Source organism: Centropristis striata, chromosome 20 (genome assembly GCF_030273125.1).
Source record: "Centropristis striata isolate RG_2023a ecotype Rhode Island chromosome 20, C.striata_1.0, whole genome shotgun sequence".
NCBI lineage: Eukaryota > Metazoa > Chordata > Actinopteri > Perciformes > Serranidae > Centropristis > Centropristis striata.
In genome coordinates, this window is record NC_081536.1 from 19,319,134 (window position 1) to 19,345,064 (window position 25,931).

The 25,931-nt window shown below is 40.3% G+C and overlaps 1 protein-coding gene across 1 annotated transcript in view; it reads left to right on the forward strand.

Annotated features, from left to right (window-relative positions):
• The first annotated feature begins 581 nt into the window (after nt 1-581).
• akt3a (v-akt murine thymoma viral oncogene homolog 3a) overlaps nt 582-25,931 on the forward strand; it is a 49,583-nt gene continuing 24,233 nt past the window's right edge. The window contains exons 1-2 of the mRNA XM_059359545.1: nt 582-924; nt 23,928-24,053. Coding sequence (XP_059215528.1) covers nt 879-924; nt 23,928-24,053 — 172 coding nt within the window. The 5' untranslated portion in view covers nt 582-878. The remainder of the gene's footprint in view (nt 925-23,927; nt 24,054-25,931) is intronic.

Below are 25,931 nucleotides of genomic sequence, written 5' to 3' on the forward strand. Positions count from 1 at the left end.
AGCATCCCTAACTGCCGTTGTTGCTATTTATAGCCAAGCCCTACTCCACAGTCCTGAGATGCTCTCCCACCTCCCACATATAGACAAAACCAGCCTACACACAAAAAAATTGACATGAAGAAATACAGCAAGCATAGAAAGGTAGAAAGGACTGCTTTTTGCACACAGCACAACCTGCTCACAAAAAGATCTATGAATGAATGAAAGGCACAGCTCAGGGGTATTTGTTTAGCAATCAAGGTCAGTTATTGTTTCATCAAGAGCTCTGCAATAATTCATCCTGTTTATCACAGAGAGTGTTAGCAATAGAAAGAAGAACTGGGTGTATGGTTGGGTGGGGGGAAAGCGGAGGAAGCATTCGTCCTCACAATAACTAGTTGTTTGTCTTGTCAGATTGTATGAAAGGGCTTTGGAGGGAAAGAGGGGAGAGCAGAGGAGGAGAAACATAAATCCATGCCTTCTTTTTTCTTTATTTTTTTTTCTCCTTTCACTTCCTTCCAGGCTGAGTCACTGCTGGTGAGGAGGAAGGTCTGGAGAGGGAACGAGAGAGGAGGAGGAGGAGGTGGAGGAGGAGGGGGAGAAGAAGAAGAAGAAGGGAGGGAGGCAGGGAGATAAGCCACAACAGGAAGCAAAACGACACACGCGTACACACACCGTGTTTGTGTGTGTGTGTGTCTGAGAGGGAGACTGCGCGAACGAGAGGGTGAACAGGAAAGGAAGGAAGGGAGGGAGAGTGACGCGGAGGCTGGGAGAGCCGGCCCCCCCCTCCTCCTCTCCTCCTCTCCCTCTCTTTCTCTCCTCTCCTCCTCTCCTCCCCTCCCTCTCTCTCTCTCTGTGGAGCAGGCGTGTAGCGGCATCAGACTCGGCGTGAAGGAACCATGAGCGATGTCACCATCGTTAGAGAGGGATGGCTCCAGAAACGGGGTAAGTACATCCAGTACCTCTCCTCTTATACTCCCTTCCTCTCTACCTCTGTTTTCTCTCCTCTTCTTCTCTGCCTCTTGTCTAGACTGAGGGCCTGGCCGTGCCTGTCCACATGTGCCGGTGGGAGGATGTGAATGTTTGCGATTGAGTGTGTGTGTGATTACATGGATGTCTGATTATCAAGTGTGCGGGTATATATGTGCGTGCGTTTTACCCCACAGGGATGTGTCTCTTTATTATAAGCTCGGCTGGCTGTTTGTTTGCTAAGCCTCAATGTGTTTCAGTCAGGTTGTGTTGAAAAGAGTGTATGCATGCATGGGTATGTGCATGTATTTGTATGCACGTGTGTGTGTGTGTGTGTGTGTGTGTGTGCAGCTAATAAAATAGGCCCGTAGTTACACTGCTGATGCATAGTGTTCTGTCAGGCCAGCGTGTCTACTAGTCTGTGAAATCAAGTTAGTTCTGTCTCTGAGGTACTATTTAGCATAGTGGTGTCTTAAGTTCCGAATGGTGTCGCTGAGAGTCATATGACATGGGGTTAAGAGGTTGGTTGGGCTGGAGTTGAGGGGGGCACTGAAGGCACATCCTGTTTACAACTAAAATGAATGGGAAATGGTTAAAAAACATTGCAATAGTTAAGAACATGTAGCAAACATAGCACTTCCCTGTTCTCAGACCTTCACGACTTATGTTCTGTGAGTGGTTGCTGCAACAGGTGAAAAGTCACTTGTAACAGGGTCAAACTAGACCAGATACAGTCAAAAAGTGATACACAAAAGCTCTGTGATTATTTTAGGACTTTATGTTTTCTTTCTAACATGCGGAATATTACCCCCCAAAACCACAATTTCATGGGGTCGTGTGTCTGCTGGTGCTGATTCCCCCAGGCACAGATGTATGTGAATGTGTAAATGTGTTTTAGTGAGAAAGCCTCAGGGATAGAACAAGGGGGGTTTCCAGACTTTTAGGCCAATGAGCATCATCCCCCTGACTATGTGATGGTGTCTAGGAATGTGTAACACAAACTGTTGAACAGGAAGTGACATAGATGCATAACAGACTGCAGGCTTCTGGGTAATGTAGGCTAACACTATGGCACAGCAGGAGAACATGTTGGACAACAGAGTGCTCCTTACTACATGGAGTGGATGCTCTCTGTCATTGTGTGTCACGCACACACACACACACACACACACACACACACACACACACACTCTGTAAAGCTGAAGTAGAGGGGAGGATCTTTGTCTGTGTGCCAACATGCCAGTGTGATCCTCAGACAGTCGTCTATGCATATTAAGAGGAACACATCGCCCCCAGTCACGACGCAGCGCTACCAGTGTTCGTCAGTGTGTGAGAGAGGTAGAGATAGAGGTTGTAGGGAAGGGGGGGGGGGTTGTTTGTGTCAGGAATATGAATGTTTGTCTGCATCATATGCTAAATCTTTGTCTGTGTTTGTGTGTATGTGAAGAAGAGCAGGGTCGGGGTGCTGACTCACTGTCCAGGTCGTGATACAGCAAAGACTGCAGTCTTAGTCATTAGACAGCTTTTTACTGAAACGAAATGGCAAGAGAGACCGAGAAAGGTAGTGAAACCTCTGCACACACACGCACAACCTTTTGTACTGATAAGATTACATTTAGTTTTGTTTTGACTTTCTGGAAGGCCCTGTACTTTCTAACTCTTCACCAAATAATGCACATTGTTTTGGTTTGAATTGAGTGACATGAAGACCGTGACACTATAATACTGAATGAGTGGAAGCTTACAAAGAGACTGGTGAAATAGAGGGGGAGAGAACAGAGGAAAACAACAGTGTAACAGAACTCTCTGAGAATGAGAGATGTTCATGTGCTTCTTAGATACGTCTAAGGCTTTACATTACAGTAATCATGAAAAACTTGCGTTTCATAAAATGTAAATTAGAAAACGACATTAATAACTGCTGAGTTATTTAATGTTGTTTGCCTTAAACATTGCAGGTTAGATAAGTAGTGATAGCTGACTCTTTTTATGTTAGTAAAGGGGTAAGTAAGGACAATTTTCATTATTCATTTTGTGCATGCAGGTAAATGCTTCTTAAAACATGTTGTGTTTTTGGTAATCATAATAAGTTAATTATAATCATAGTTAATCATTTAATATTAGATTAATTGGTTATATTTTATTCCTGCAGTTCTGGTCTATAACAGCTGTTAAGGGTATACTTTCAATGTGCTGCAATTTTGTTGCTGAAAAAAAGTAATTTAATGCTCATTAGTTGTAAAGATGATTGTACATTTCCACTTCTACTTACGCAGAGGTTTTTCTTAAAGTAACTCAGGTCAAATATCTTGGTCATCATTTTCTAGACAACTTTACGCACGGCTGAGATTTATATCAACATTGTCGTAAATTTTATTGTCAGGGCAACGTTCTTCTACATAAATTTCACATGTGCTTTACTGCTCACATGTGCGCATGCACGCATGGTTTAGGTGTCAAAGACCTGTATGCAGAGACTTAACTTTGCATACCATGATGCTTTAATGATGCCATTTTTGCAAAGAAATGTAATAGTTATTGTTTTTTTTAGCAGAGATGTAAAACTCTGATTCTAAAACACTTGGGATGCCGTGTATAACATAAATTAAAACAAAATGTATCAAATTAAGAACATTAAATATCTTATCTTTGTACTGTATTCAATTAAAAAAAGTTACTGACATTTTTTAAACTCTGTTTTTGATCTGATGTGTCCGGCAAAAAAGTTAAATGACTGTGCTAAGAATGGGACAACACTTTCTTTCTTTCAGTCAAAGTATTCGTAGTGACTTCTTGCTCATGCACTGTCATGCAGATGCTTGCCTCTCTGCATGTTTTATGAAGGGACTGTGCATCTGTAAGTGTGTAGCTTTTGTTAGACAAGCCACTAACCATTAGAATAATTGGTCAAACATGACAGATGCGTGCAGCACAATGTAACACACTTTGGACTCACTGATCGACTTACGCCTGTCAGTGGATGCTGATCACTTGCAGTGTTGTGTATGTGCATTGTTTTCAATAAGCATGTCCAGCAGCACTAGCTTAAAGAGTATGTAGGATTGTCAAGAGAAAACATTACATTACAAATTGGTTAGATGTTGTAAAAGATGAGACATAAAACACAAAAGAGTAATATAAAAAGCTGTAAAATATGAATTCAGAGTTTGCCCATCCCCACAAGCCAATCATCATCTTGGAACACAGAGACAAACCTCAGGAACATCTTTTCAAAGTACAGTACAGAATGTCCTCAGATGACCGAGCCTTTCAGTACTCACTTGATCACTACCATGGCAATGATTTCCTTCCTCCTTTCATTAAATCAGAGCGGGGAGTGCATTCGAGTGCATCATTTTTTTTTATAAGTTGTAAATAATCAGCAGTGGATAGATACATGTACCAGAAACTGTCAAGGAGTCTGGCATAAAGACAACAGACTTGTAGGAAAATATCCAATGTTTAGAAACATGTTGTTTTGTTCTTAGTGTTAAATATAGAATTATTTAAAAAGATACTTTGAATGACAGCTGTTTTAAGATCTGATGAATAGATGAGAGCTACAGGTGTAGCCTTGGACATTTTGTAGCATTGAATGTTGTGTTTGGGGGTGAAAATCAGATGTTGCTCTTAGACGTTACAAGGCTGTTTTATTGAACCTTTTAAAAATCAGAATCTGAAGTAAACTCTACTTCATATCCGCCCAGGCCAGAAGTTTACCTTCTGTCAGCCCATGTGAGGCCACAGAGGTCACTGTCAGCCACTGTAGTCGAGGATACTGTTACCTCCACCAGCATCAGCCCACACAGCAGTCAGCACAACAGATGGCCAGGAGGGAGGAGAGGAGGAGAAACACTAAAGGAGAGAGACAGGGAGAACACCATCATATTTTCTTTGACACTTTCTGTCCTCCAGAAGTGTTTCTCTCCAAAGCTACTAATCAGATGAGATACAGCTATGTCAAAGTGGAGCGAGTCTTGTTACTGGCTGTGTTTTGAAATAGTCTAAGATCAATGGCGCTTTGTCTCCCAGGAGGGTTAAAGCAATTGCATAGAAGATGAAGTCAAGAGGATGTTGTACATAACTTTGTTTTACAAATTTACAATTAAAGAAAGTATTCCCAAGCCTATGTGGTGTATTCACAGGGCTTTGAAAATGAATTGATGTTACATTTTGTAGGTTAATATATTGAGATAACCAGTCTTGAACTTTTAATATTTTTGGTTTTGATTCTTCAGTTTTGATTCTAAGTTTCAGTGTTCATTCACTGTTTTGCCTTTTATAGATATTAGAGGTCTAAAATATGTCTACAATCTAAAGCACGGGACTGTAATCAAATATGAATCTGACATGCTCATACTGACATTCCTGAAATTCTACAAATAACTACCATATTTCATCAAACATGATATAACGTATCAGTAACAGAGGTTTTTTCTTTTTTCCTCTTCTGGCATGAGGCTGCAGTGGAAATTATTATTGATTTCTGTGATAGCATTTTGGGGAAAAAATCAAGGGGCTTGTAGAGCCATGGTCACATTCATACTGACATGTTTTTGTATTGGCCATGATGCAGTATTAAATTACACTGCTACATCCCAGCCATTGACTGAAATGTTCCACGTCTTGTGTGTGGCTCTGCATCTTGAGATCTATTCCACTCTTGCTCCTTATATCTTGTTTGTTTGCAAATAACATCCATAACAAGCAGAATTCTGATCACAGTGTGGCTCTTTCACTATGGAGACAGTCAGGAAGTGGCTCCATTAGATATTCAATGACTCCCAGTATGGTCCTATGATAAACATCAAGCTGTAATGCGAAGCAAACCACCTTGTCTTTTTTTACACTCTTTTCTCTGTACTCTCTATCGGCTATACTGTCTACGTTAGACTGCTATGGGGTTCATTGGGTGCAGTGCAGTGAGGCAGCCATCTTGGCTCAGTGAGTTCAGTGAGTTCAATGTTGCTGGAGGCTGGCTGGCTGACTGGATCAGGTGGCAGTGCCAGATCCCTGATATCAATCACCAGCCGCCGCTGCTGCTGTCGCCGCCGCCACTGTCTGCTTTGTCGCCCTTCTACTCTACTCTCCTCCTCCTCTGTCCTACCTCTGCTGTGGAGTCTGTCAACACAACTCACCCCTTTTATTGCAACTCACACTCTCCTTTCCTCTCTGTCTATCCACATATCTCCTTCCATCTCCCTGCACTCCTCTTCCTATCCCCTCTGTTTCTCAAACTCACATGTATATACAGGGCAATAGCAGACAGGCAGACAGTACAGGCTTTGTTATGAATGGCATCCTCTTGCACATCCGGAGGAAGTGTACGCTCCAGTGTGGCTTTACAAACTGTCTCCATTGTCCTAAGAATGACTCACTCTACACTGCAGAGAATGGCAGTCAGCCAGACAGTCAGACAGACCGACAGCACAGCGCAAACAGACAGACTAGTCTGCAGAGCCTACAGACAAACAGCACAGGAAAGACAGGCAGGGAGACAGATAGTTTGTGACAGATAAAGCCAGAACAGAGGCAGACAACTTGCCAATACAGAAGAGACCTGCAACTAGCAGGTACATACTCCCAATGAAAGACAGATGGGTAACATACACAGACAGGCAGCAGAGAGTGTGTCACCTTTGTATTCAATCAGAATATGATGTTTTTGTCTTGCAAAGTTATTGAGTAGAACATTGAGATAATAAATTAATCTCAGACTAAAGAAAGAATGTTATATAGAAACACAAATCTTATCTGACGCAATTACAAATTTAAATTGTAACAGAGAAGAATGTCCTCTTCTGGTGTTGTGTGTACTGGCAGCATATTTAATCCATGCAATTGAGGATGTGATCAATAAAAACTTAAGAGTACAGTACAAAATTTAGCAGCAATTAGCAGCCTCTCAATTAAACAAAGTCAAGTCTAAAGACTATTATTTATTTATTTCTGTCTTACAGTGACTTTTAACAACCAGTAAGAGATGCAAATGTACTTTTTTGCCACCAAACTTAAATTATATGTATGTAGGCATAGTTTTAAATCCACATTACCTTGCATATGTCCAAAAAAATATTGCCAATACAGTATGCTCCTTAAACATATAGATAAATAGTCTAAAGCTGTATAATTCTGCAAACTCAGTAAGCCAATAAGATCAGCGGTAAGTGATACAGTAGGAAGCATCCCTGTAAAGGCCAAACAAACAGGGAGATGGATTAATGGATGGGTGAGTGAATGAACTAATGTAGAGTGAGGCAGTCTTGGATAAATGAATGAATGGATCAATGAATGGAGTGCTGATCACTGCAGAGGGAAAACTTGGATTGAGGAAGAGAGAAGGGGTGAAGGGAGGACAGGTTGAGTAATGGGATTAGTTTGTAGCGCAGGAACATCAAAGTGCTGACCTAAAACATTTGATCACAGTGTGGATGGATACATGCACATGCATTCACACATATACACTTTTCTACATTATCATTATTGTTAACATTATTTAATTATATCCTTTATTACCCCACTGTACAGAGCAATAGCAAAATCCAGAATTCAAAATTTAAGTTTCAAATATTTCCCTTCCTTAAAACATACTCCTACGCTATTCATCACACCTGTTCACTTCATTAATGATACTGTTATCACTTTGTTTATCATCAGCTAATACTAATGAATTAAATGGCAGATCATTTTTATTTTTAAAGACTTTTAATTTACTTATTTTATTGGATTTTTTATGTTCTAACATTTTACCCCACTTTATGTTATTATTATTACTATTATCATATACATTTTTTAATCTCTCTTATCAATTTTATATGTTTTGGTTTTGGCTTTTTTAAGCTATTTTATCTAGTTTTTACTGGAGCTTTGATCTTCTTTTTTTCTGTTGTAGCTTTTCAATGAATTTTATTGTTTTATATTGTTGTCTTTATATTCATGCTTTGTCTTTTTATCAGGTTTCTATTTCCTTCTATTTTACATCCACTACTCTCACAATAACTTTTAAATCTATTTTACTACAGGTGCATAGGTCTCTCATTGTTAAATTGTTTTTGTATTTCACAGTCTACATTTTTATGTCTTGTCAGCTTTTCAGTCATCTGTGAAGCACTTTGAACTACACTCACTTCCGAGGTGCTAAACAGATACAGTTTGATTAATTGATTGATTAATTGAGATGATTTACTGTGGATTTTCTATAAACATGAGCTTATTATCTCATTTTCCCACAGAGTAATCAACCTGTTACTCATTTGTATTGTTGCGCAACACATACTTATTTTCATTTCTTATGGCATATGTTATTAGCATTTTTCTGACATAAGACAGCGTAGTCAAATGTTGGTTAAGGGCAGAACCTCTATGAATTCCTATAAATCATGGGTTTTTGCCTTTCTCAATTTCCTCATCAATTGATTTGTATCAATCACTATTCCACAGGCAAATATGAAGTGTTTTATATTGTGTTCAATGGCAATCCATTTGCTGCAGCAGCTCCGATTTTATCTTTAGGTGTACTAACGCAGAGATTAGACCAAAGGGTAGTGTGTAGCCTAACATCTTGAGATATTGTGGGCTGGTTGGAGTAGGCTTTGGGCTGATTAGAGGAGGCAGGTTAGAGTGGGGGTTGGTTTGGCTGATTTAGACCAACAGATTAGTGCCTAGTGGCTAACAGCTAGTGTAAGTGTTTGTTGGCAGGAGAAGGACCCCAGAGTGTGACCATTTGGTCTTACATTGCCACTTAATTTTTGTCTTTGGCCATCCAAGTCAAAGTATAAAAATATTGATCCATATTTTTTCCTTTCAAACAATTATTATTATTATTATTATGATTATTATTATTTATGAACTAAAATTGTGTTTTCTTTTTTAAAAGTAACAAAAGAATACAGTGGGTTTTTTTGCTAACAAGGGCCTGTAGAGCTTGGTTCCAAACTGCTTTTTCTCAGGTACTTAGTAATAGACAATCAAATATATACATTCCTTATTTCCCTTTCTTATTAAATAAGAAATCACAGTTGAATGATGTTTTATAGATGCCTTTCATGCTGACAAAAAGACATCAGTTGCTTTCAAAAATTGACAGAATGATTGCCATTCCAGTTAGTTCTACTTTATTTAAGTGAAAAAAATGTGACTTTACTAAAAACAAGTTGTTTACTTTTACTAACACAAATTAATTCTGCAACTACTGTTACTCTGTATGTTATTCTATGATGCTAATTGTATGATTTTAAAATGTTAATTACAGTCTTAATTTAATTTGTGAACTTTTGTTTATCTGAGCAAACGTTTGAGCAAGAATGATTTGTGTGGGGGATTTTTTTTCATCTTTTTTTCCTCTATTTTTGGGACAGAAAAGGTTGTTTTCAATGGGTGCAATCACAACACCCATAATAGTGGACAGTGGTCTACATCTGGTTGCCAAGGGCAACTGGACAACCATTGTTGGTCTGAAACATCAGTTAAATCCCTGATGTATTTCCCCTTCGTTACTCTGCTACTGTGGCACAAAGCTCTGTGTTTCTTTACTTGTAAAACACAGCATCTGTGCCGGAGAGCGACCTCTGTTTCAGAAGCTTATGGGGAGGGCATGAAAGCAGCAGCTGTTTGAGGCTACTGTAGGTACTTGTGATATTATTTAGTGTTTCTGAATTGATTACCCAGTCCGAGGTTGTTATATAAGACACAATGATCACTAATGGAGAGGAAAATCACTGACTCAAGTTTACAGTTGGACCAGCCTTTACCTTGCTTATCTGTTGACAAAAGGTGAGCAAAGAGTTAGAAATCCATCAGCACTGTTAGGCAGTCTGCTTGTGTGTGAAACAGACAAACCAACACTGTTGTGGTTGTCTTAATTTAGATGATTATTTAATTAATAGTTTTCTTTTTGTATTCAATGTACCGAGACTGAATATTAGGACCTTTATACATGTTTTAGGCAGCAGTGTCAGAGTTGACAAGTGTTTAAAAAAAGTGTGTTAAATTAATTAATAACAATGTCTATATAACTATGTATTGTGCCATTGCAGCCACTACATGACTTTCACAACTGCATAAACACTGTTATGTTCAAGAGTTATTACTGTTTGTGAGTTTACTACCGATGGCATTGCTCAGACACCCAGATGTGATGTAAAGATAGCGTGAAAGCTTTTTTTTCTGTGACAACCTGTTGAAACATCTGGTCATTTTGATTATGTGGGTAAATGTGTAAGGCTACCTTTGGTGGGTATGGTTGGAGTTTGCCCCTGTTATGCCTGACTTAATAGTTGAGCTGCATGCTGATGTCATAGTGGCCAGGTTAAAGGGACAGTCAGTCTATTTATATCTTCCCACCTGTAATCTGTCTCTGACAGGATTAACTAAGCCACTAGCAACAGCCTTCTGTGCCACACAGACACACTGAAAATGTGAGCCATGAATAAATACATGCATTCACAAAGAAGTACACAGATGTATATTCTAGGAAAGGAAGCAACCAGAGAATGTGACACTATGTAACCATGTTACATGCTGGGTTTTTTTCTATTTGTGTACATGTGTGCTTGTATGCCCATCTCTTGTGTTTATGCATCTCTCACAAAGTCTCAGTTAGTTAGCCTGATTAAAAACAGAGAGGAAGAAGAGACCAAACAGTGACAGAATTTTTCATCTTTCCTCAGCCTCCTCCGTCTCTGGTTGCCAATCTCCAGTCATTAATTAGCTGTCCATGACAAAATTCCCAGTTCCCAATCTGACACTAGTGTAGAGCAGCGGACGGCAGTGGTAATCATGTCAGCGAGGCTTGGCTCGATGTTCTGAGGGGGCTAAATCTCCCCCATATGGTCCACTGGCTGGGCCCCGCACCTCACCAAGCTCTCATTAAACGAGAGCTTAATATACCAAGGTAAAGAGGGACACACACACACACACACTAATGCATACACTCAGCTGTAAGAAACAAATCAAGACATCTGACAGGGGATTGGGCACAAAGGGACTGCAGGACAAGGAGGTGGTGTTTGTTTCTGTGTTTGTGTGCGCATGTGGTGTGTGTGTGTGTCTGTGTTTTCAAGAGAATGATGCTGTACAATTGTTGACTTGCCATCTGTCATCAAGAAAAGAGTTCTATCTTTGTTTGTGTATGTGTGTATACAGAGGAAAGATGAGACGGAAAAGAAAGAAAGAAACAGTGAGGTGCAGATGTCTCACAGCATAGCGGCTGGAACATGAGGTTCAATGGCAGACAGAAGAAAAGAGGATGAACATCTGCCATATTCAGATATTGCTCCGTGGTTTGAGTGTTTCTACACAATATCTTGAGTTTGAATAGACCTGGGAAACGGCCTGCTCATTAAGTATCTTGCAGGGCTAGGCAGGCAGGTTCAGCGAGCATCAATATTACTGGGGGTTTCACATATATTCTTCAGTATATTTCACAAATAATGCAGAAGCTGAGTTTTTTCTGGATCTTAAGAAGATAAAATATAAAACTACTATCACAAAGGCCGTTTTGGTGTGGTGCCAACATTAGTTTTTGTTTATAGTCCTTGAAAATATCCCAAAATAGCCTTGCAGAAAGCATGAGTGAGAAACATCTATTGATATTTGTATAATTAAGATTTAAGCCTACAGAAAAGAATCCTTCAAAGCAGAGCATCTTCCACCTGGCTGTTTATGCTATATAGTCAGAATCATCTAGTTGTCCTTGAGCAAGACACCGAGTCCATAACGGCTCCTGTGGATCTGGCCTATAGCTGACCTCTTGTCTGAATTTCCCTGCAATGATTTATTGATCTTCACATTGCTGTCATTATTGTGAAACATCATAATGGATTTGATGGAATACTGAATGTTGAAACAAAATTTGAGGGTTGTTTTTCCCCTATAACTAACTAACATTTAACATTATTATACACACCTACAATTTCTTACTTTCTTAATAAATTCTAGAAGAACTAATAAAGATGAATACAAAATGAATAAATAGCAAAATAAACATCAGTAAGGTATGTTCAGTATCAATCAATTGCTGACCATTTATATAAAGATTGAATAAAAATTAGATTACATGTTCTGTAAAAAAAAAAAGATTTTATATCAGTGCATATCAGACAACATATACGTATGCTATACTGATGGATACCAGTATGTCTTTTGCATTTGATTAAAAACATACATATATATATATATATATATATACACATACATATGTATTGTGTTTTACAATCATTACAACATAATAAGCACATACTGTCATCTGTGTTTCTTTGGAATTGTCTCAGAGCCTCAAGTGCCTGATAATGGCCAGCTGAGGTGGACATGTTGTCAAAAACAGCTTCTTAGACAAACAGACATTAGAGCATGACAAACAGCAGCTCTCAGGGAAGAAGAGAGAGAAGTGTTTGTCTGAGATGGACTGACACATAGAGCTGTCTGTCACCTAAAGAGTGTGCCAGACAGGCAAGCAGTCACTAATTGCAATCACACTGTGATATGGTAAGTTCAAACTCTACAGTAGTTCATAAAGTTGCTCTGCCTAATCATAAGCAAATAGCATCTTGTAAAAAAAAAAAGTCACATGGGCTTATAAGTTACTCCTTTATTGGACACTGTTTTGTGAAACTGTCTTTGTGAGGCATTAGGGATTTTTAGCAGCAGATGAGCCAAAACAAATATGATTCCAGTCTCTGTAAGTTAGGCATTTCGGTTACGCACGATGGAGCATGACTGATTATGAGGGAATCGAATGAGGCTTTGTTTTGCCCTTGCTTCATTTTGTAATGTTGTGCTTTACAAGCATGATTAGCTGCAGCTTTGTTTCGCCCCCTAACAAAACTTATGCTTTGAATTACCTGAAATCAAGAACTGATAGAGGTGCCACACTGTGGTCGCTTGTTGCCATTGCTCTCACCTGTCCACACAAACAAAAGTTACATTATCTAGAGTTGCCCAGTGTGAATGCACCCTGGTGGACAGATGGGCATACACTTGGGCAGGTGGAGAGACAGACAGACAGGTAGCCAGACAGGACAGAGGGGAAAGAAGAGAGCAGCAGTTAGTGAGGTGGAGAGCACTTACTGTTGGCCCTTCAGTACGACACATGAATGAAACCTTTACAATGAAACACGGCTGGGCTGGTGTGTGTGTGTGCGTGTGTGAGTGTGTGTGTGTAGGGTATTTGGAGCGGAGGGTGGGGGTGTACTTGACAGTAGTTGGGGTATAGTACTTGATTGTTTACTCTTGCCTGCTGGGCCAAGCTATTGTGCTTTACTGTGTGCATGTGTGTGTGTACTTGTGTTGACAGAGTATACTGTGTGTGTGAGTGTGTGCATGTGTATAAGTTTACAGGCAGACAGGGAGACGTACAGCACAATGCCTCTCTGCTGCTCTAGGAAAGGGGGGTTGGGGTGGGGGTGCTTCACAAAAGACCAGAGGGGTCTTATGTAGTCCACACACCCATACACACACACACACACACACACACACACACACACACACACTCACACACATGTATGCACACGTAACGCCAGCTGCCGCCCACAGCCCCAGCCCAGCATTTCTGAATTAATAATACAGAGCCAACCACTCTGGAATAATTGTGATGCGCACACACACACATCCATGCACAAAGCTTTGCACCTGTTCACCACTGCTCAACTGGTCAGGGTTGGGCTGGTTAAGGTCCTTCATGTACACGCACGCACACACACACACATGCATGGACAGTACACACTCCTTGTTGCCTGTCTGTTGTAGGCAACAGTTAGACAGCTGTGTCTGTCTCCTGACCCTCCCCTTCTTGTTCTGATTGGCAGCTATTCTCATTGACTGATTGGTCCAGCTGCCTTACTCTATTCCTCTGATTGGATGGTTTCACATCCAATGAGGCAAAGGATCTGAATAAGAATTTGAATATGAATGTTAGATTAAAATGGGAAACCTCAAAGAAACCCACTCATCTGTGTGATTATGAATGCACAACATGAATATAGGGAAGGAAAAGAAATAAGTTAATGGCTGGTCAGGTTATTTTTAGCCTCATTGATATCATGTCAATATGTAAACAGGTAGACAACAGTGATTATTTAAAGTGATAAAAAAATTATACAAATTGTCCTGAAAATTTGCAGATAATAAACTTTATCTAAGTTAGGGATATAGTGTGAAGAACAACTTTGGTTCTTTCCGATATTCTCTGTCTCTGGGGTGCAGCAGCAAATCTGTTGTATTTCTTACATCCAGTACTGTCATTTGACGTGACAGTGAAGAAGTTGGGGATGACAAAAAACTGCATTTAGCTATTTCTGCATTAGTAGCTGTTGGGCACAATGCTGCTCAAAAAAGTCCTTTTTCTCTTCACTTGTATTGCAAACTACGTTTCCAACAGTAAAAATGGCATTCAACATCCGGGGAACGTTGCAGGTGGGCAGAGAGAGACAGTGAGTAGAGTGAGTGCATCTTCACTTCTCATTTAGCGAATTAAGGATTTATTTAGACCAATAGAGTTGGTGATACAGTGAAACAGCAGAAAGACTAACTAAGGCAGGTTTGGTAAGTTTTATTTTGGTTCTGTCCAGTTTGAATTAATTGCATTTTATAATGAGTTAACCAGGCAATTAAGCTTGTCTTGGTTCAGTAAAACAGGGAAAGTTGAATTAAGAAGCTCTAGGATTGTATTTTCCTGTTTAGGTTTAGTGAATATTTCCTTTCTTTACTGTTTATTTTGTTTATTTATTAGACAGAAAAAGCTAAGAGAGCTGGCGTAACATAGCAAACTAATGCATACTGTTACATGTAGGCACGGCTGACACGGCTCCATGAGCAGAAGAAAACAGCTTTCTCTGTCAATATAGCACATACTGAGGTTTTTACTGCTTCAAATACATTTACATCAGCACTGCTTGGACATCCACATTAAAGATGGTGAATTTTCTTTCAAAAGGGCTCTAAAGAAAATTAGATGATGACTTCAACTGGTCCTATCGATGCGGTGGATTTTAATGTTCAACCAATAGTTATATTTAGAAAAGGATATACATTGTTTTGAATACAAACTCTATTTCATGTGAACTTCAAGGATGTAAACTAAATAAAGGACTCAATGACGCCAACATACAATGCTGTCCAAAGGAGAGAACATAGAGAGGCAATATACCAGCAATCAGTGCAATTTGATTAGCCTGCTCATTGGCTGTGTGTGCCTTTCCTAATCACATTGGATCCACTGCATTGTGAACACAAGCAGCATGGCATTCCTAATGTTATTGGGTGTTTGAATGCAAGGGCATTTTGTACTGGTTAGCTTGGATTTTATTTTTACCTTCTTGACATACTAGAACACATTCAGACAGATCAGTCTTTGTGTTTTATATGGCATGTTAGCTTTGGAAGTTGTGTGTGTCTTTTATGTGTGTGTGGGTGGGTGGATGGATGGATGGATGTGTGTGGATCTGGGGAAAATAGAACGTCTTAACTGAGCTGTGATTAAAATTCTTCACAGGGTTTAATATTATCTAGACATAAACCTTTATGTCATAAAGAGTTGGCCCTGTCTAGTTACTAATAATGGGAAATATTTATCCTACTGTATGGCTACATAAACACAAATAGATGGAATTTTACATGTTTTATTTTCTTATCATAAAGGATAGGAATATAACTTTATTTGTATATATTTTTGCTTAATTTTATTGGTGTTGAAGCTGTCACAGTCCTGCTCTTAGACTGTGGCAAACTATGGATTAACACAAACTTGTTGCAGAACTGTTATTGTGGTGGGTGGATGAGTAGAAATGGACTCAGCAAAACCAATAATCAGAGTTCTTCCTGGACTGGAAGCTGACCCTGGCTGATGCACTGTACAGGAGGTCATACTGGGCCCAGGTGTGTCTCCTGCCACTAATGGTCCTGCCTCATAGAACGGGCCTCTGCAAACAGAAGAGCACAGAGCAGGAAATGAGCAAGCAGGGCAGAGAGGCCATCACAAAATCCTTTGAATTACAACATTAAGGAGGAAAACACAACACACATTTCAAACTTCAACAGCGTCCTTGGGTATTTTACTTTTTGGTGTCTATTCTTTTTCTTTTTCTGCAGAAATTTGTCATGAAAGGTGAAAACTTCTGTGCAGATGTATTGCTTTCAGGTATTCCCTTGTTCCAAATGACTCCTAATTTTTAAAACAAATCTTATATCTATCACTATCAAACAACAAATACTGTATCTCTCCGAAATAATTTTAAACTCCATAGAGCAGCTTTAACAGGAGAGTTAAATCCCAAACTATAATAGAAAGAAACTACTTCCAACATGAAACTGCTCACAACAAGGTCTGTTAAATATCTTGAGTAAAAGGTCATGATTTTTCATTTTTCATGGTTTTTCAAAAATTTTCTTTTTGGATATTTGAGCACCACAAGCAAAGTGGCATATATCGTAGTTCCGTTATTTTAGAGAGAAGGCAGCCGACATCTCTAAGGCTGATATCTCTAACACTCACACACAGCTCACACCCAAACCATCTAGATTGAGAAATAGCATATAGCAAAATTTTAGATTTTGGGACAAATTGTCCCTTTCAGATTGTACTTTTCGACCTGACTGCCAAGAGTGTAACAGAACAATATCATACAGATGTTCAAAAATGAAGTTAATTAAGTAAATTAATCCTAAATTATGTGGGCATAGAGCTCATCTCTGACCAACTTTTTGCTTCTCAGGCATGATAGTTGATGTGGTCAGGGGGGCTATTAGCTCTTATACCCAACTTCAGTAATTCTGGGTGTGTTTTAATTCCTTAGAAATAGTAATGCAACAAGAGTAATTTGTAATAACTGATTGTAAGGCATATTATGCAGTGAAAGTGTTCTTAATGTAACTGGCAATCTTTCCCTTTACCTGTTATGTCATAGAAACTGTCAACTAGCTGCACTTCGACCTTGAATTTAATATGAAATAAAATAAGGGGAAGTTATTATATTTTAATATAAACAAAAATGAAGACAAAACAATTATCTCTGTTGCAGTAAAATACAGCCTTTAAAGAACAGATAAAGTAGTTACAGTGGACAGTATGCTTGGAGTTGCTGTAGCTAAGTGACCTTCACCCACCCACTGTGTGTGTGTCTATATATGTGTGTGTGTGTGTGTGTTTGTTGGGGTGGGGGGTGGGGGGTAGCCTCAGCCTCAGCCTCCTGTCTGGCACAGGTGGTGTTGAGCAGCAGCCCTCCAGCTAAGATGCTAATATGCTAACACCGCGGTAATCCTAGGGTGCTTTAGGAAGCAACGGACTCTGCCCCCCCCATACACCCCCAGCTCGTCAGACAACACACATGAACAAACACTCATGTATAGACACACACATATATGGATTTAAGCTGACTCAAATACACACACTTACAACAACTTACATAAAAACACATGGCCCCTGTCTTATATGTATATATACTGTGTATACACACACACAAACACACACACACACCAGGGCTGTAAAGGGGATTAGGATGTGAGGCGTCTTGGCTGCGGTGTGTCTGTCAGTCACTCCAGCGCTGTCAGCATCACAGCGGTGGCCACCATGCTCCAGGGAGCCACCGCCATCTACTGGACAGTAGTGGTACTGCAGGAGAGGAGAGGAGAGGAGGGGAAAAAAGACCATACTGGAGATAAAAGGGAAGAGGTGAATTTAAAAAATGAGGGTTTTAGTGTGATTTAGTCGTAATTTTATACTTCAGTCATTTTTTTCCTGACATTCTCTGTTATGCATTTCTTGTACTATGAACCTGCAATATGTTGCCAGTGTGCGTATTAGTATTTGTGTGTGCCTCCTTCTGTACCAGCTGGGGAAGCAGAGGGGCACCAGGGCAGCCTGCATGGGAGTGTGTGTGTATGTGCATCAGGCACAGCCTACCAGGAGGCGCTGGCTGTGTGCAGCTGGCTGTGTGAAATCTCCTAGTGGCCCCCAAGGGATGGCCACACTCCCATGGGTTTCCATTCAATCTGGCCGCCCTGTGGCTGCCCTGCCCCATGCCTACTCTCTGTCACCGTCATCGCTTTAACCTCATACACTGAGGCCCTCCGCTCTCACTCACTCTTATCCAGACTCTGCTCAGCCTTCCTCTTTTCCCTCATCCTTCTTCATCTCTAGGCTGCTGTAGACTCCATGTAGTCTCATCCCACAGACCGAGCCACAGGCTTGTAAAATTACTCTACCACTAAACCTTTAAACCCTGCTACAGCCCAGCTTCAAACTACGTCTTTGATTCTTATATATTTTTCCCCCTCATTCTTGTCTTGTATGATCATTACATAAGTAGAAAAAAATGCCTTCTGAGCATCCACAGGTTGCACACAGCACCATGTTTAATGTCGTCAGAGATGGTGGCTGTATTTAAAGCACTAATGCACACAATCACACACTAACACCAGTCCAGCCCCAATGTGGTAATGAGACTAATGCACTCTAAGTGGATTGGCTTTAAAGAGCCTGGATTCGCCTTAAGATGTCTGAGCACACTGGAGTTAGAACTGCTGGGGTCGGGGTCACGCACACGGCAGTATCCACATAAACACACACATGCACAATGAAATAGACAGTACAGATTGTGCAATAACACTTTTTTTTGTTATTGTTAGTGTCCCGTGCAGCTCTTTAATATGCATTCTTGCTTATTTCTAGTTCACAAGGACAGTCCCTCATAGACGGATGTCTTCCTCAAGCATCTTACCACACAACTTCCCACTTTCATAACCCCCAATGTCCTCTCTGCTGCACACATCCCTCTTCTCCTCACTTCCTTTACCTGTAAGTTACTTGCCTGATGTTTAACTAATCCTTCCTCCTCCTCCTCCTCCCTCCCTCCCACCCTCCCTGTGTATTATCTCTTTTACTCAAGTATCAGCCGCTAACGCTCACATACACAAACAGGCAAAACCCCTCTTGTGTCTGGAGGTGTTTTGACCTTCGTCTATAAGGAGATCAGCTCAAGCAGCCGGCCAATCATTTCAGCTTAACAACAGCCATCAGTTTGACAGCATACTGCTGTTGTTCCATGGTGAAACTCCATACTACTATGCTGTGCAGTAGGGATTTGCTCGTCATTTAACTTTATTACATGTAGCCTTCTTACTTCATTTGAATTGTACAGTGCTTATGACAAAGTTGAGATCCTTTTGTACTTTAATAACACTGTTGAAACATCATAGCAACTGCAACTAAAGATTTTTTTAATTGATTAATCTGTCAGCAGTCTGGTCTGTAAATTGTCAGAGAAAAGTGAAGGATGCTTGTTACAAGTTTGAGTACGAGTTCAAGGTTCAAATATTTTTTTTTAACTGACCAACAATCCAAAACCCAAAGATATTCAATTAACAGGTATAGAAAAACAAGAAAACTGAAAAACATTTGCATTTAGGAAGCTACAACCAGGCATTTTTTCTTTCTAAATAACTTTAATGACCCTATCATCAAAACTGTTGTTGATTTATTATCTTCTGATCAACTCAGCTAATTGAATAGTTTCAGCACTAAAACATAATGTAGGTTTGTCAGTTATCAGCACACTTACAACCTGCCCTGGGAGAAAGACTACCTCTAGGTGTGCTAAGAAGTCTTATCTTTTCCTTTAGTTAGTCAGCTTATCAGTCGGACGACCAACCAGACAGCTACTCAGTCACTCAGTTAGTAAACTTGTTATTTATTCTGTCCCATTACAGCCAAACAGGCTCTGCTCTGAACACTGAATGTGTGTGTGAGTGAGTGTGTGTGTCTGTGTGTGTGTGTGTGTGTGTGTGTGTGTGAGAGAGAGAGAGAGTATGTGTGTGTGCTGTTATGTGGCCAGACGACACATTCCTCTCCCTGCTGGTGAGCTGCTGTGTATGTGCTGGAACGTGGCAGAACCTCCCCTCCACCCTCTCCATCCGCCTCCCCCCTACCTCTATACACCACCACCCGCCACCCCTCCAGCTCCCAGAGCGCCAGTCACACAGCCCCGTCTCCGCGCCATCTGCATATCAGCTCCAGCCTCGGCCAAAGCATTAAATTAAATCCCTGTTTGGGTTGATTAACAAATGGCTGGTGAGCTCACATAGTTATGGAGTTATTTATTTAATTGTCATCAAGGTTTTTCCCTGCTTTTCGTCTGTCTCGTTCTCTGCTGAAGCGTGGCATCCGGCAGAGCAGGAGAGCAGAGGTGTGCTGGTGTCCTGAAGGAGTGAGAGCAAGATGGAAAGAAAGTTTGTGCAAGTCTGTGCATCTGATTTCTGTTTTGCTGGCTGACGTTCAGCCTTACTATTAGTACCTGTCTCCTATTTTTCCTCTCTGCATTCCTTTCTCTCTCTCTCATTCTCTCCACTTTCCCCCCTCTGTCCTGAAATGAATAGTTAATCAGTCTGTTAATTGAGTGACAGTTAGTCAGTGCGTTGTTGTAATTGTCCAATCAGAAAGCTTGGAACGGGCACAGTCACAGCTGATTCATCTCTGCCTCTTACTGCTAAATCCACAAGCTGCAACTGGAAGATGTGCCAACAAGATTTATTTCTCATAGAAATTCCAAAATAACTTTTAAAAAGTAAAGTTTAGTTTTTAATCCTTAGTTTGCGGCTCATAGTATAAAAGCGGATAACAAAAGGTCTTGAAAGGTAAAGTCTTAAGGAAAGTTTGCTACCTTTCCTCATTCTGTTTTAGTCCCTTCTTCTGTCAAACACTTGACTCAGGCAAAGTACAGTTGATGAAGTTGTTTGTAGACTATTGTTTAAATTATTTTTGTCTTTTTTTTAACTCACTGTCACTTTATTACTTTCTTATCAATAAAAGATAAAGGAACAGGAATAGTATCAGTATACATCTGATCAAAACATAAAGTCAGGAGAGAACATTATAGAAGAGAACATTATAGAACTCCTGCACAAGACAATCTTTTGTCTGTTTTGAACAAATTTAGCCCAGAATTTAAATACACTTAAAAATAGTTTATTTTATCTTCCTACTATATATCCTGTGTTCCTTAGATCTTCCAGATCACCCACGTTGTCCTGTATTATTGATATCCTGTTGTTCTAACAAAAAAACAAGAGAGTCCTGTTGTCTTAAGCACTGTAAAGTGTAGTATTTACTAATTGGCCTTAAGGGAAAAGTAAAGTTGTGCAGAAAACTAAATGAAACTGAAGTGAGGAGTCTGAGAGAGATGGTGTGGGAAGGAGACCGGCTGTTCTGTTTTCTCCAGCAGTCCAAACTAGAGACATGTGGCTCCCCAGACAAGCTGTCCAGAGTGGGAGAGCTCGCTGGACTCATTACAGGCAGGGCCAAGACGGGATAGCTTGACAGAACACCATTGGATCATTCGGAGGATTGGAACGGTCGAAACAGAATTGTGTTAGTTTGTGTGTGTGTGCACGCGCCTGTGTTTGTTTGGAACGGCATGTGTGGACAACTGTCCATCTCCTCTCTCCGTCTGTGCCACCCCTGGCTGCCCCCTCCCCCGCCCCCCAGTGGACGTGTACACACTCACACAAACACGCACTCACTCACACACACATACACGCTGTCTAGGACCAGCCAGAAGGATTGCTTAAATGTTTTCAGTTGTACTGGACAGCTGAGCGATGAAGTGGCCAGCCACAGGCTTCCATTGGTTGGACACTTCATCAGGAAACTGACTCAGAGAAATGACTGGACTTGGACCAGCAAGCCAGTCATCACTGCCAGTTTATAATAGTTTTATCAGTTTAACTTTCTCTTTATCCTCATCCATTTAGTCAGTCAATACATCTTTTTCTCCTACCCACTTGGAAGTTTGTCTTTTCCAGGTGACCTGGAACACCTGTAAAACACTTGAAAATTAAATCAGGTTTACCAACGCCACAATCTACACTCTCAAAATATCCATAATATCCATTTCTAACACAGTGTCTACAAAATGTAAATATCATAACCCTCAGTTTTTATTATAATGCAGGGGTCCATTATTATTGCATTATATTGCCTAGCTTTTGTTACTTTGCCCATCCCCTGTAGTTTAAATTAAAAAATAAACTACATCTCTTTGCAAGCTTTCAAAACCACAGATCATATTTACCTTGAACAAAGGCTTGCTACCTCTCATTCTCTCTCCAGGGAAGCAAAAACCCATAATAACCATTAAAATACAACCCTGATCCTGACTGTGGTTTTAAGTATCTGTTGGGTCAGAACTGATGAGATATTTTCTTTCCGCTCAAATACAACCTCCTTCCTCCCATTCCTTTTTTTGCTTTGCTTTCTTATTATTTTTTTTCCGTATGCCTTCCTCCATCCCTCCTCCCATTCAGCCCCTCTCACAGCACTCTGTTTATCAGTAGCAAGTGATCCAAAGAAGATGCTTTGTTTCTGAAAGAACAGGAGAAGGAAATGGGAGAGGAGGGGAGAGTGGGTGGATTTGTGAAAAAGAGAAAAATAGAGACTGAGAGAGGAGAGGAGAGAGAGAGAGAGGTGTGATTGGTAATCCTGATGACGCACTGGCACCCAACAGCATTTTTCTTATCCGTCTATCTGTGTCTCTCTCTGTCCCTGTGTGGTGGTTCAAATCAGCCGCTACCCCCCGTACGACACACACATATACAAACACACACACACCTCCACCACTAGCAGCACCCAGAGGTACCGGCAGGCCCCGCAGTCGCATGGTCCCTTTGACGGAGCAGGTGTTTTTCTGCGATGTGTTAACGAGCACGGCCTGCTGTCATTTCCGCTTTAAATGGATGTCACAAATAGAACACACACACATGTACACACTGCCTATTCTCCTCTCCCACTGAATTAGCCTAAAAAAGGTGATCAAGGCTGTTGTGTGTCTGAGTGTGAGTATGCATGCATACACATATACATCCCTGTCTATGTCTTCACAAGTTGTATAAATGTGGGTGCATGTCAAGGAACAACTGGTTAATTAAAAGACATTGAGAGGTCGGGAACATTTGTGTCCGTTTGTGGTTTTTATTTCTGTTTTTTGAAATGAGAAAGTGAAATGTTTACACTGCTCCTGGCTTTGCAAAGTGTTAAGATCCTTTCGTCAGAGCTGTGTATCTCAGTATTACTTTGCCACATACTCTGCATGTGTGCACACGATTTCATCCCTGTATATGTACTCATTGTACTCGTCCAAATGTGTGCGAATCTGCACACGTGTGTACTTTAATCCATGTGTGTATGCATGCTGTTTCCAGTAAGTGTTATCCGCCTCTGTGGTGTGGAAATGTTTGACACTCATGTAATCCTGCAGCGGGTCATCTGATAAAGCTGTGGTGCCACCTCAGTGCCAGTCTGTGCCAGCCAGTTGGGTAATACTCTGCCACCAGCTGCTCAGCAGATGTTGTTATTTGTTGCTGCGTTCTAAGAAGGGTCACTCTCTATGTGTAATCTTATCTCATCTCATGTCACCACGTCTCATCTCATCTGATCCCTCCTATTTTCTTTCCCCCTTTGCTGGCGATCAGTAGTTGGTGTGAATGTGTGAGTGTGTTTTTAATGTAAGTTCATACATGTGGTTGTGTGTGTATATGTGTGTCTGTTTGGTAGAGGGGTCATCACCTCGACACCTGCCCATGTATCAGCCAGATGATGTTTCTGGCATGGATAGTTTGCTTGTTGTGCTGGTAAACATGTTTTTGTCATTTTTTACATGATAATCCGATCTGAATCTGGCAAGCACTGTGAGAGTCATAGAGATGCTGTGCCTGTGTCTGTGTGTGTAAACAACACAGTGTGTATTTATGTGTGTGATACCCTTTGGACAGATGAGAGTTGAGCAGACAGGCTCTTATCCGTCAAGGGAATAAAATCTGTATTTAAAATCATCATCATTATTGCTATTAATACTTTCCATACATCATCATGATCGCCATAATCATCATTACCCTGAGTGCTCTGCTGCCTTCTGCATCATCGTCCTCATAATCTGGATTTGTGTCAGGGGAAACATATTTGACTTAAATTTCCCTTCCCTGTCTCTTTTCTTCAGGTGAATACATAAAGAACTGGCGGCCGCGTTACTTCCTGTTGAAGACAGACGGCTCCTTCATCGGCTACAAAGAGAAACCTCAGGATGCAGACTTGCCCTACCCCCTAAATAACTTCTCTGTAGCAAGTATGTAATCCTCCACACCCTTATCTAGGTGCATTGCTCTAAATCTTACTGTACCTGTATCATTTACATATAGAACACCAACACTAAATCAGGACGATATATGATTTTACTGCAGATTTTAGGTTTAAGATTGTGGTGAATTTCCATTATTGTATTAATCTGTCTTAAAGTGACTTAAAGCTTGACTTAAAGCTTCCTCCTTGCTAATGTACAGACCTATATTGAGTTCCTGATTAATTTGGAACTGCAACAAAAGTTATAACATTAGCACCGTTGGCTACATTCCCTCTCTACCTGTCTTTTTGCTTGGCTGTTCCTACAAACACACAATCACAAAGCCATATTTGTGCTGCACCTGCAGTTTACTACAGTTTTTCCTCTGATCACAAGATTCATTTTGACCATAGCCCATAAGTTAGAAAGAATATTGTGATAAGACCACACATTCTTTCTTACAGGTAAGATTTGAATTTACTCTACCATGTTATTATCAGAAGTGTGCTGTCTTCTCTTTTTATACTTAAATCAACGATGACCAGCAACTTTTTGGGTGTGCTTTATTTTTATTCTTTTCACAGCAGTTAGTAACAGGTCAAGTAGAATTCGTTGTATACATTAAATTCAGTTTCTAATGTGATGTGTTTTTTTTTTCGTTGTGAGTTTTTAGCACTTATTGATGATTATTGGGATCATGTCATGAATTTCCAGGATAATCGTGACATCAAATTTTCATATTGTGCCACGCCTTCTCCACACATCCTATGGTCTCTGATTTCCATATAAGGATGAATGTTTTAGATATTGGATTCACTAATATGGGGCATATTTTTGTTTGTGCAAACTCAAATTGTATTGCCCTTGCTGTAGAAACCCAGTAAAATGATGGTAACTCTGAGGAAGTGTACAGAGAGAGACATTACATACTGTATGTGTCTAAGTATCTGCATCTTTTCAGTATGTATTACACCCATGAACACTTCATACTATTCTGTAGGATCATAATTATCAGTGCTGATTATACTGTGACACCTGGTGTAATTAACCCTGCAGGGAACATTTCAGTTAGGAGCAAAACCTCCATAGGTGTGAGAAAATCAGTATCTTTCTCTTGAACGATTCAGAAGGGGCATGAACACATGTCTTCCAGTTGAAGGACATATACGTATAATTGATTGCATTTTAACATTTTTAGATACCAATGCAAATCACCCCTGTCATGAAAATAGCCACGAGATGTTGCTGAAATGGCCTTGTGATTTCATCACGCAGAGTGAAATGGTACATCAGTTATTGCGTCATTTTCAGCCATGGCGTGGCAAAACATCTTGCTACTCATCAGTCTTCACAGCGTTGGTATGCTTTACAGATTTCACTTAGGGCTCTAATTAACCATTTATCAGTATATCATCTGTCTGCACCTGGTTAACAAGCTCCACAGCGTCTTTGACATGTGTAATTAACCAGCTAATGAGTTAACAAGATTAATTTTAATGTCTCTCAGTCATTACCGCCACGATCAACCCTCATTGTTCATACAGTGAATGCAGATTGGCAGTAAAACTTTGTCTGCGTTCCAGGTGTTCGGCTTTCGAATAAAAACGGTGGTCACTCTAACATAATTTAACAGAAGACAGTTGACAATATTGTCTAGAGACAATAAGGCTGGTCCAGCCTTGCTATTAGCTTTGACTATTTAGAACTGAGTCCTGAATTAATGTGTTTTATGTTTGAAGAAAAAAAGGTTTTATTTTTCCTGACTCTCCAGACTCCACTCTGCTGCTAACTGTAGCACACTAGTGATTATTACACTCACGAAATATACACAGCACACTTATACTATATACGTATATCTAAAAGATGGATTTAGCTGAGATTTCA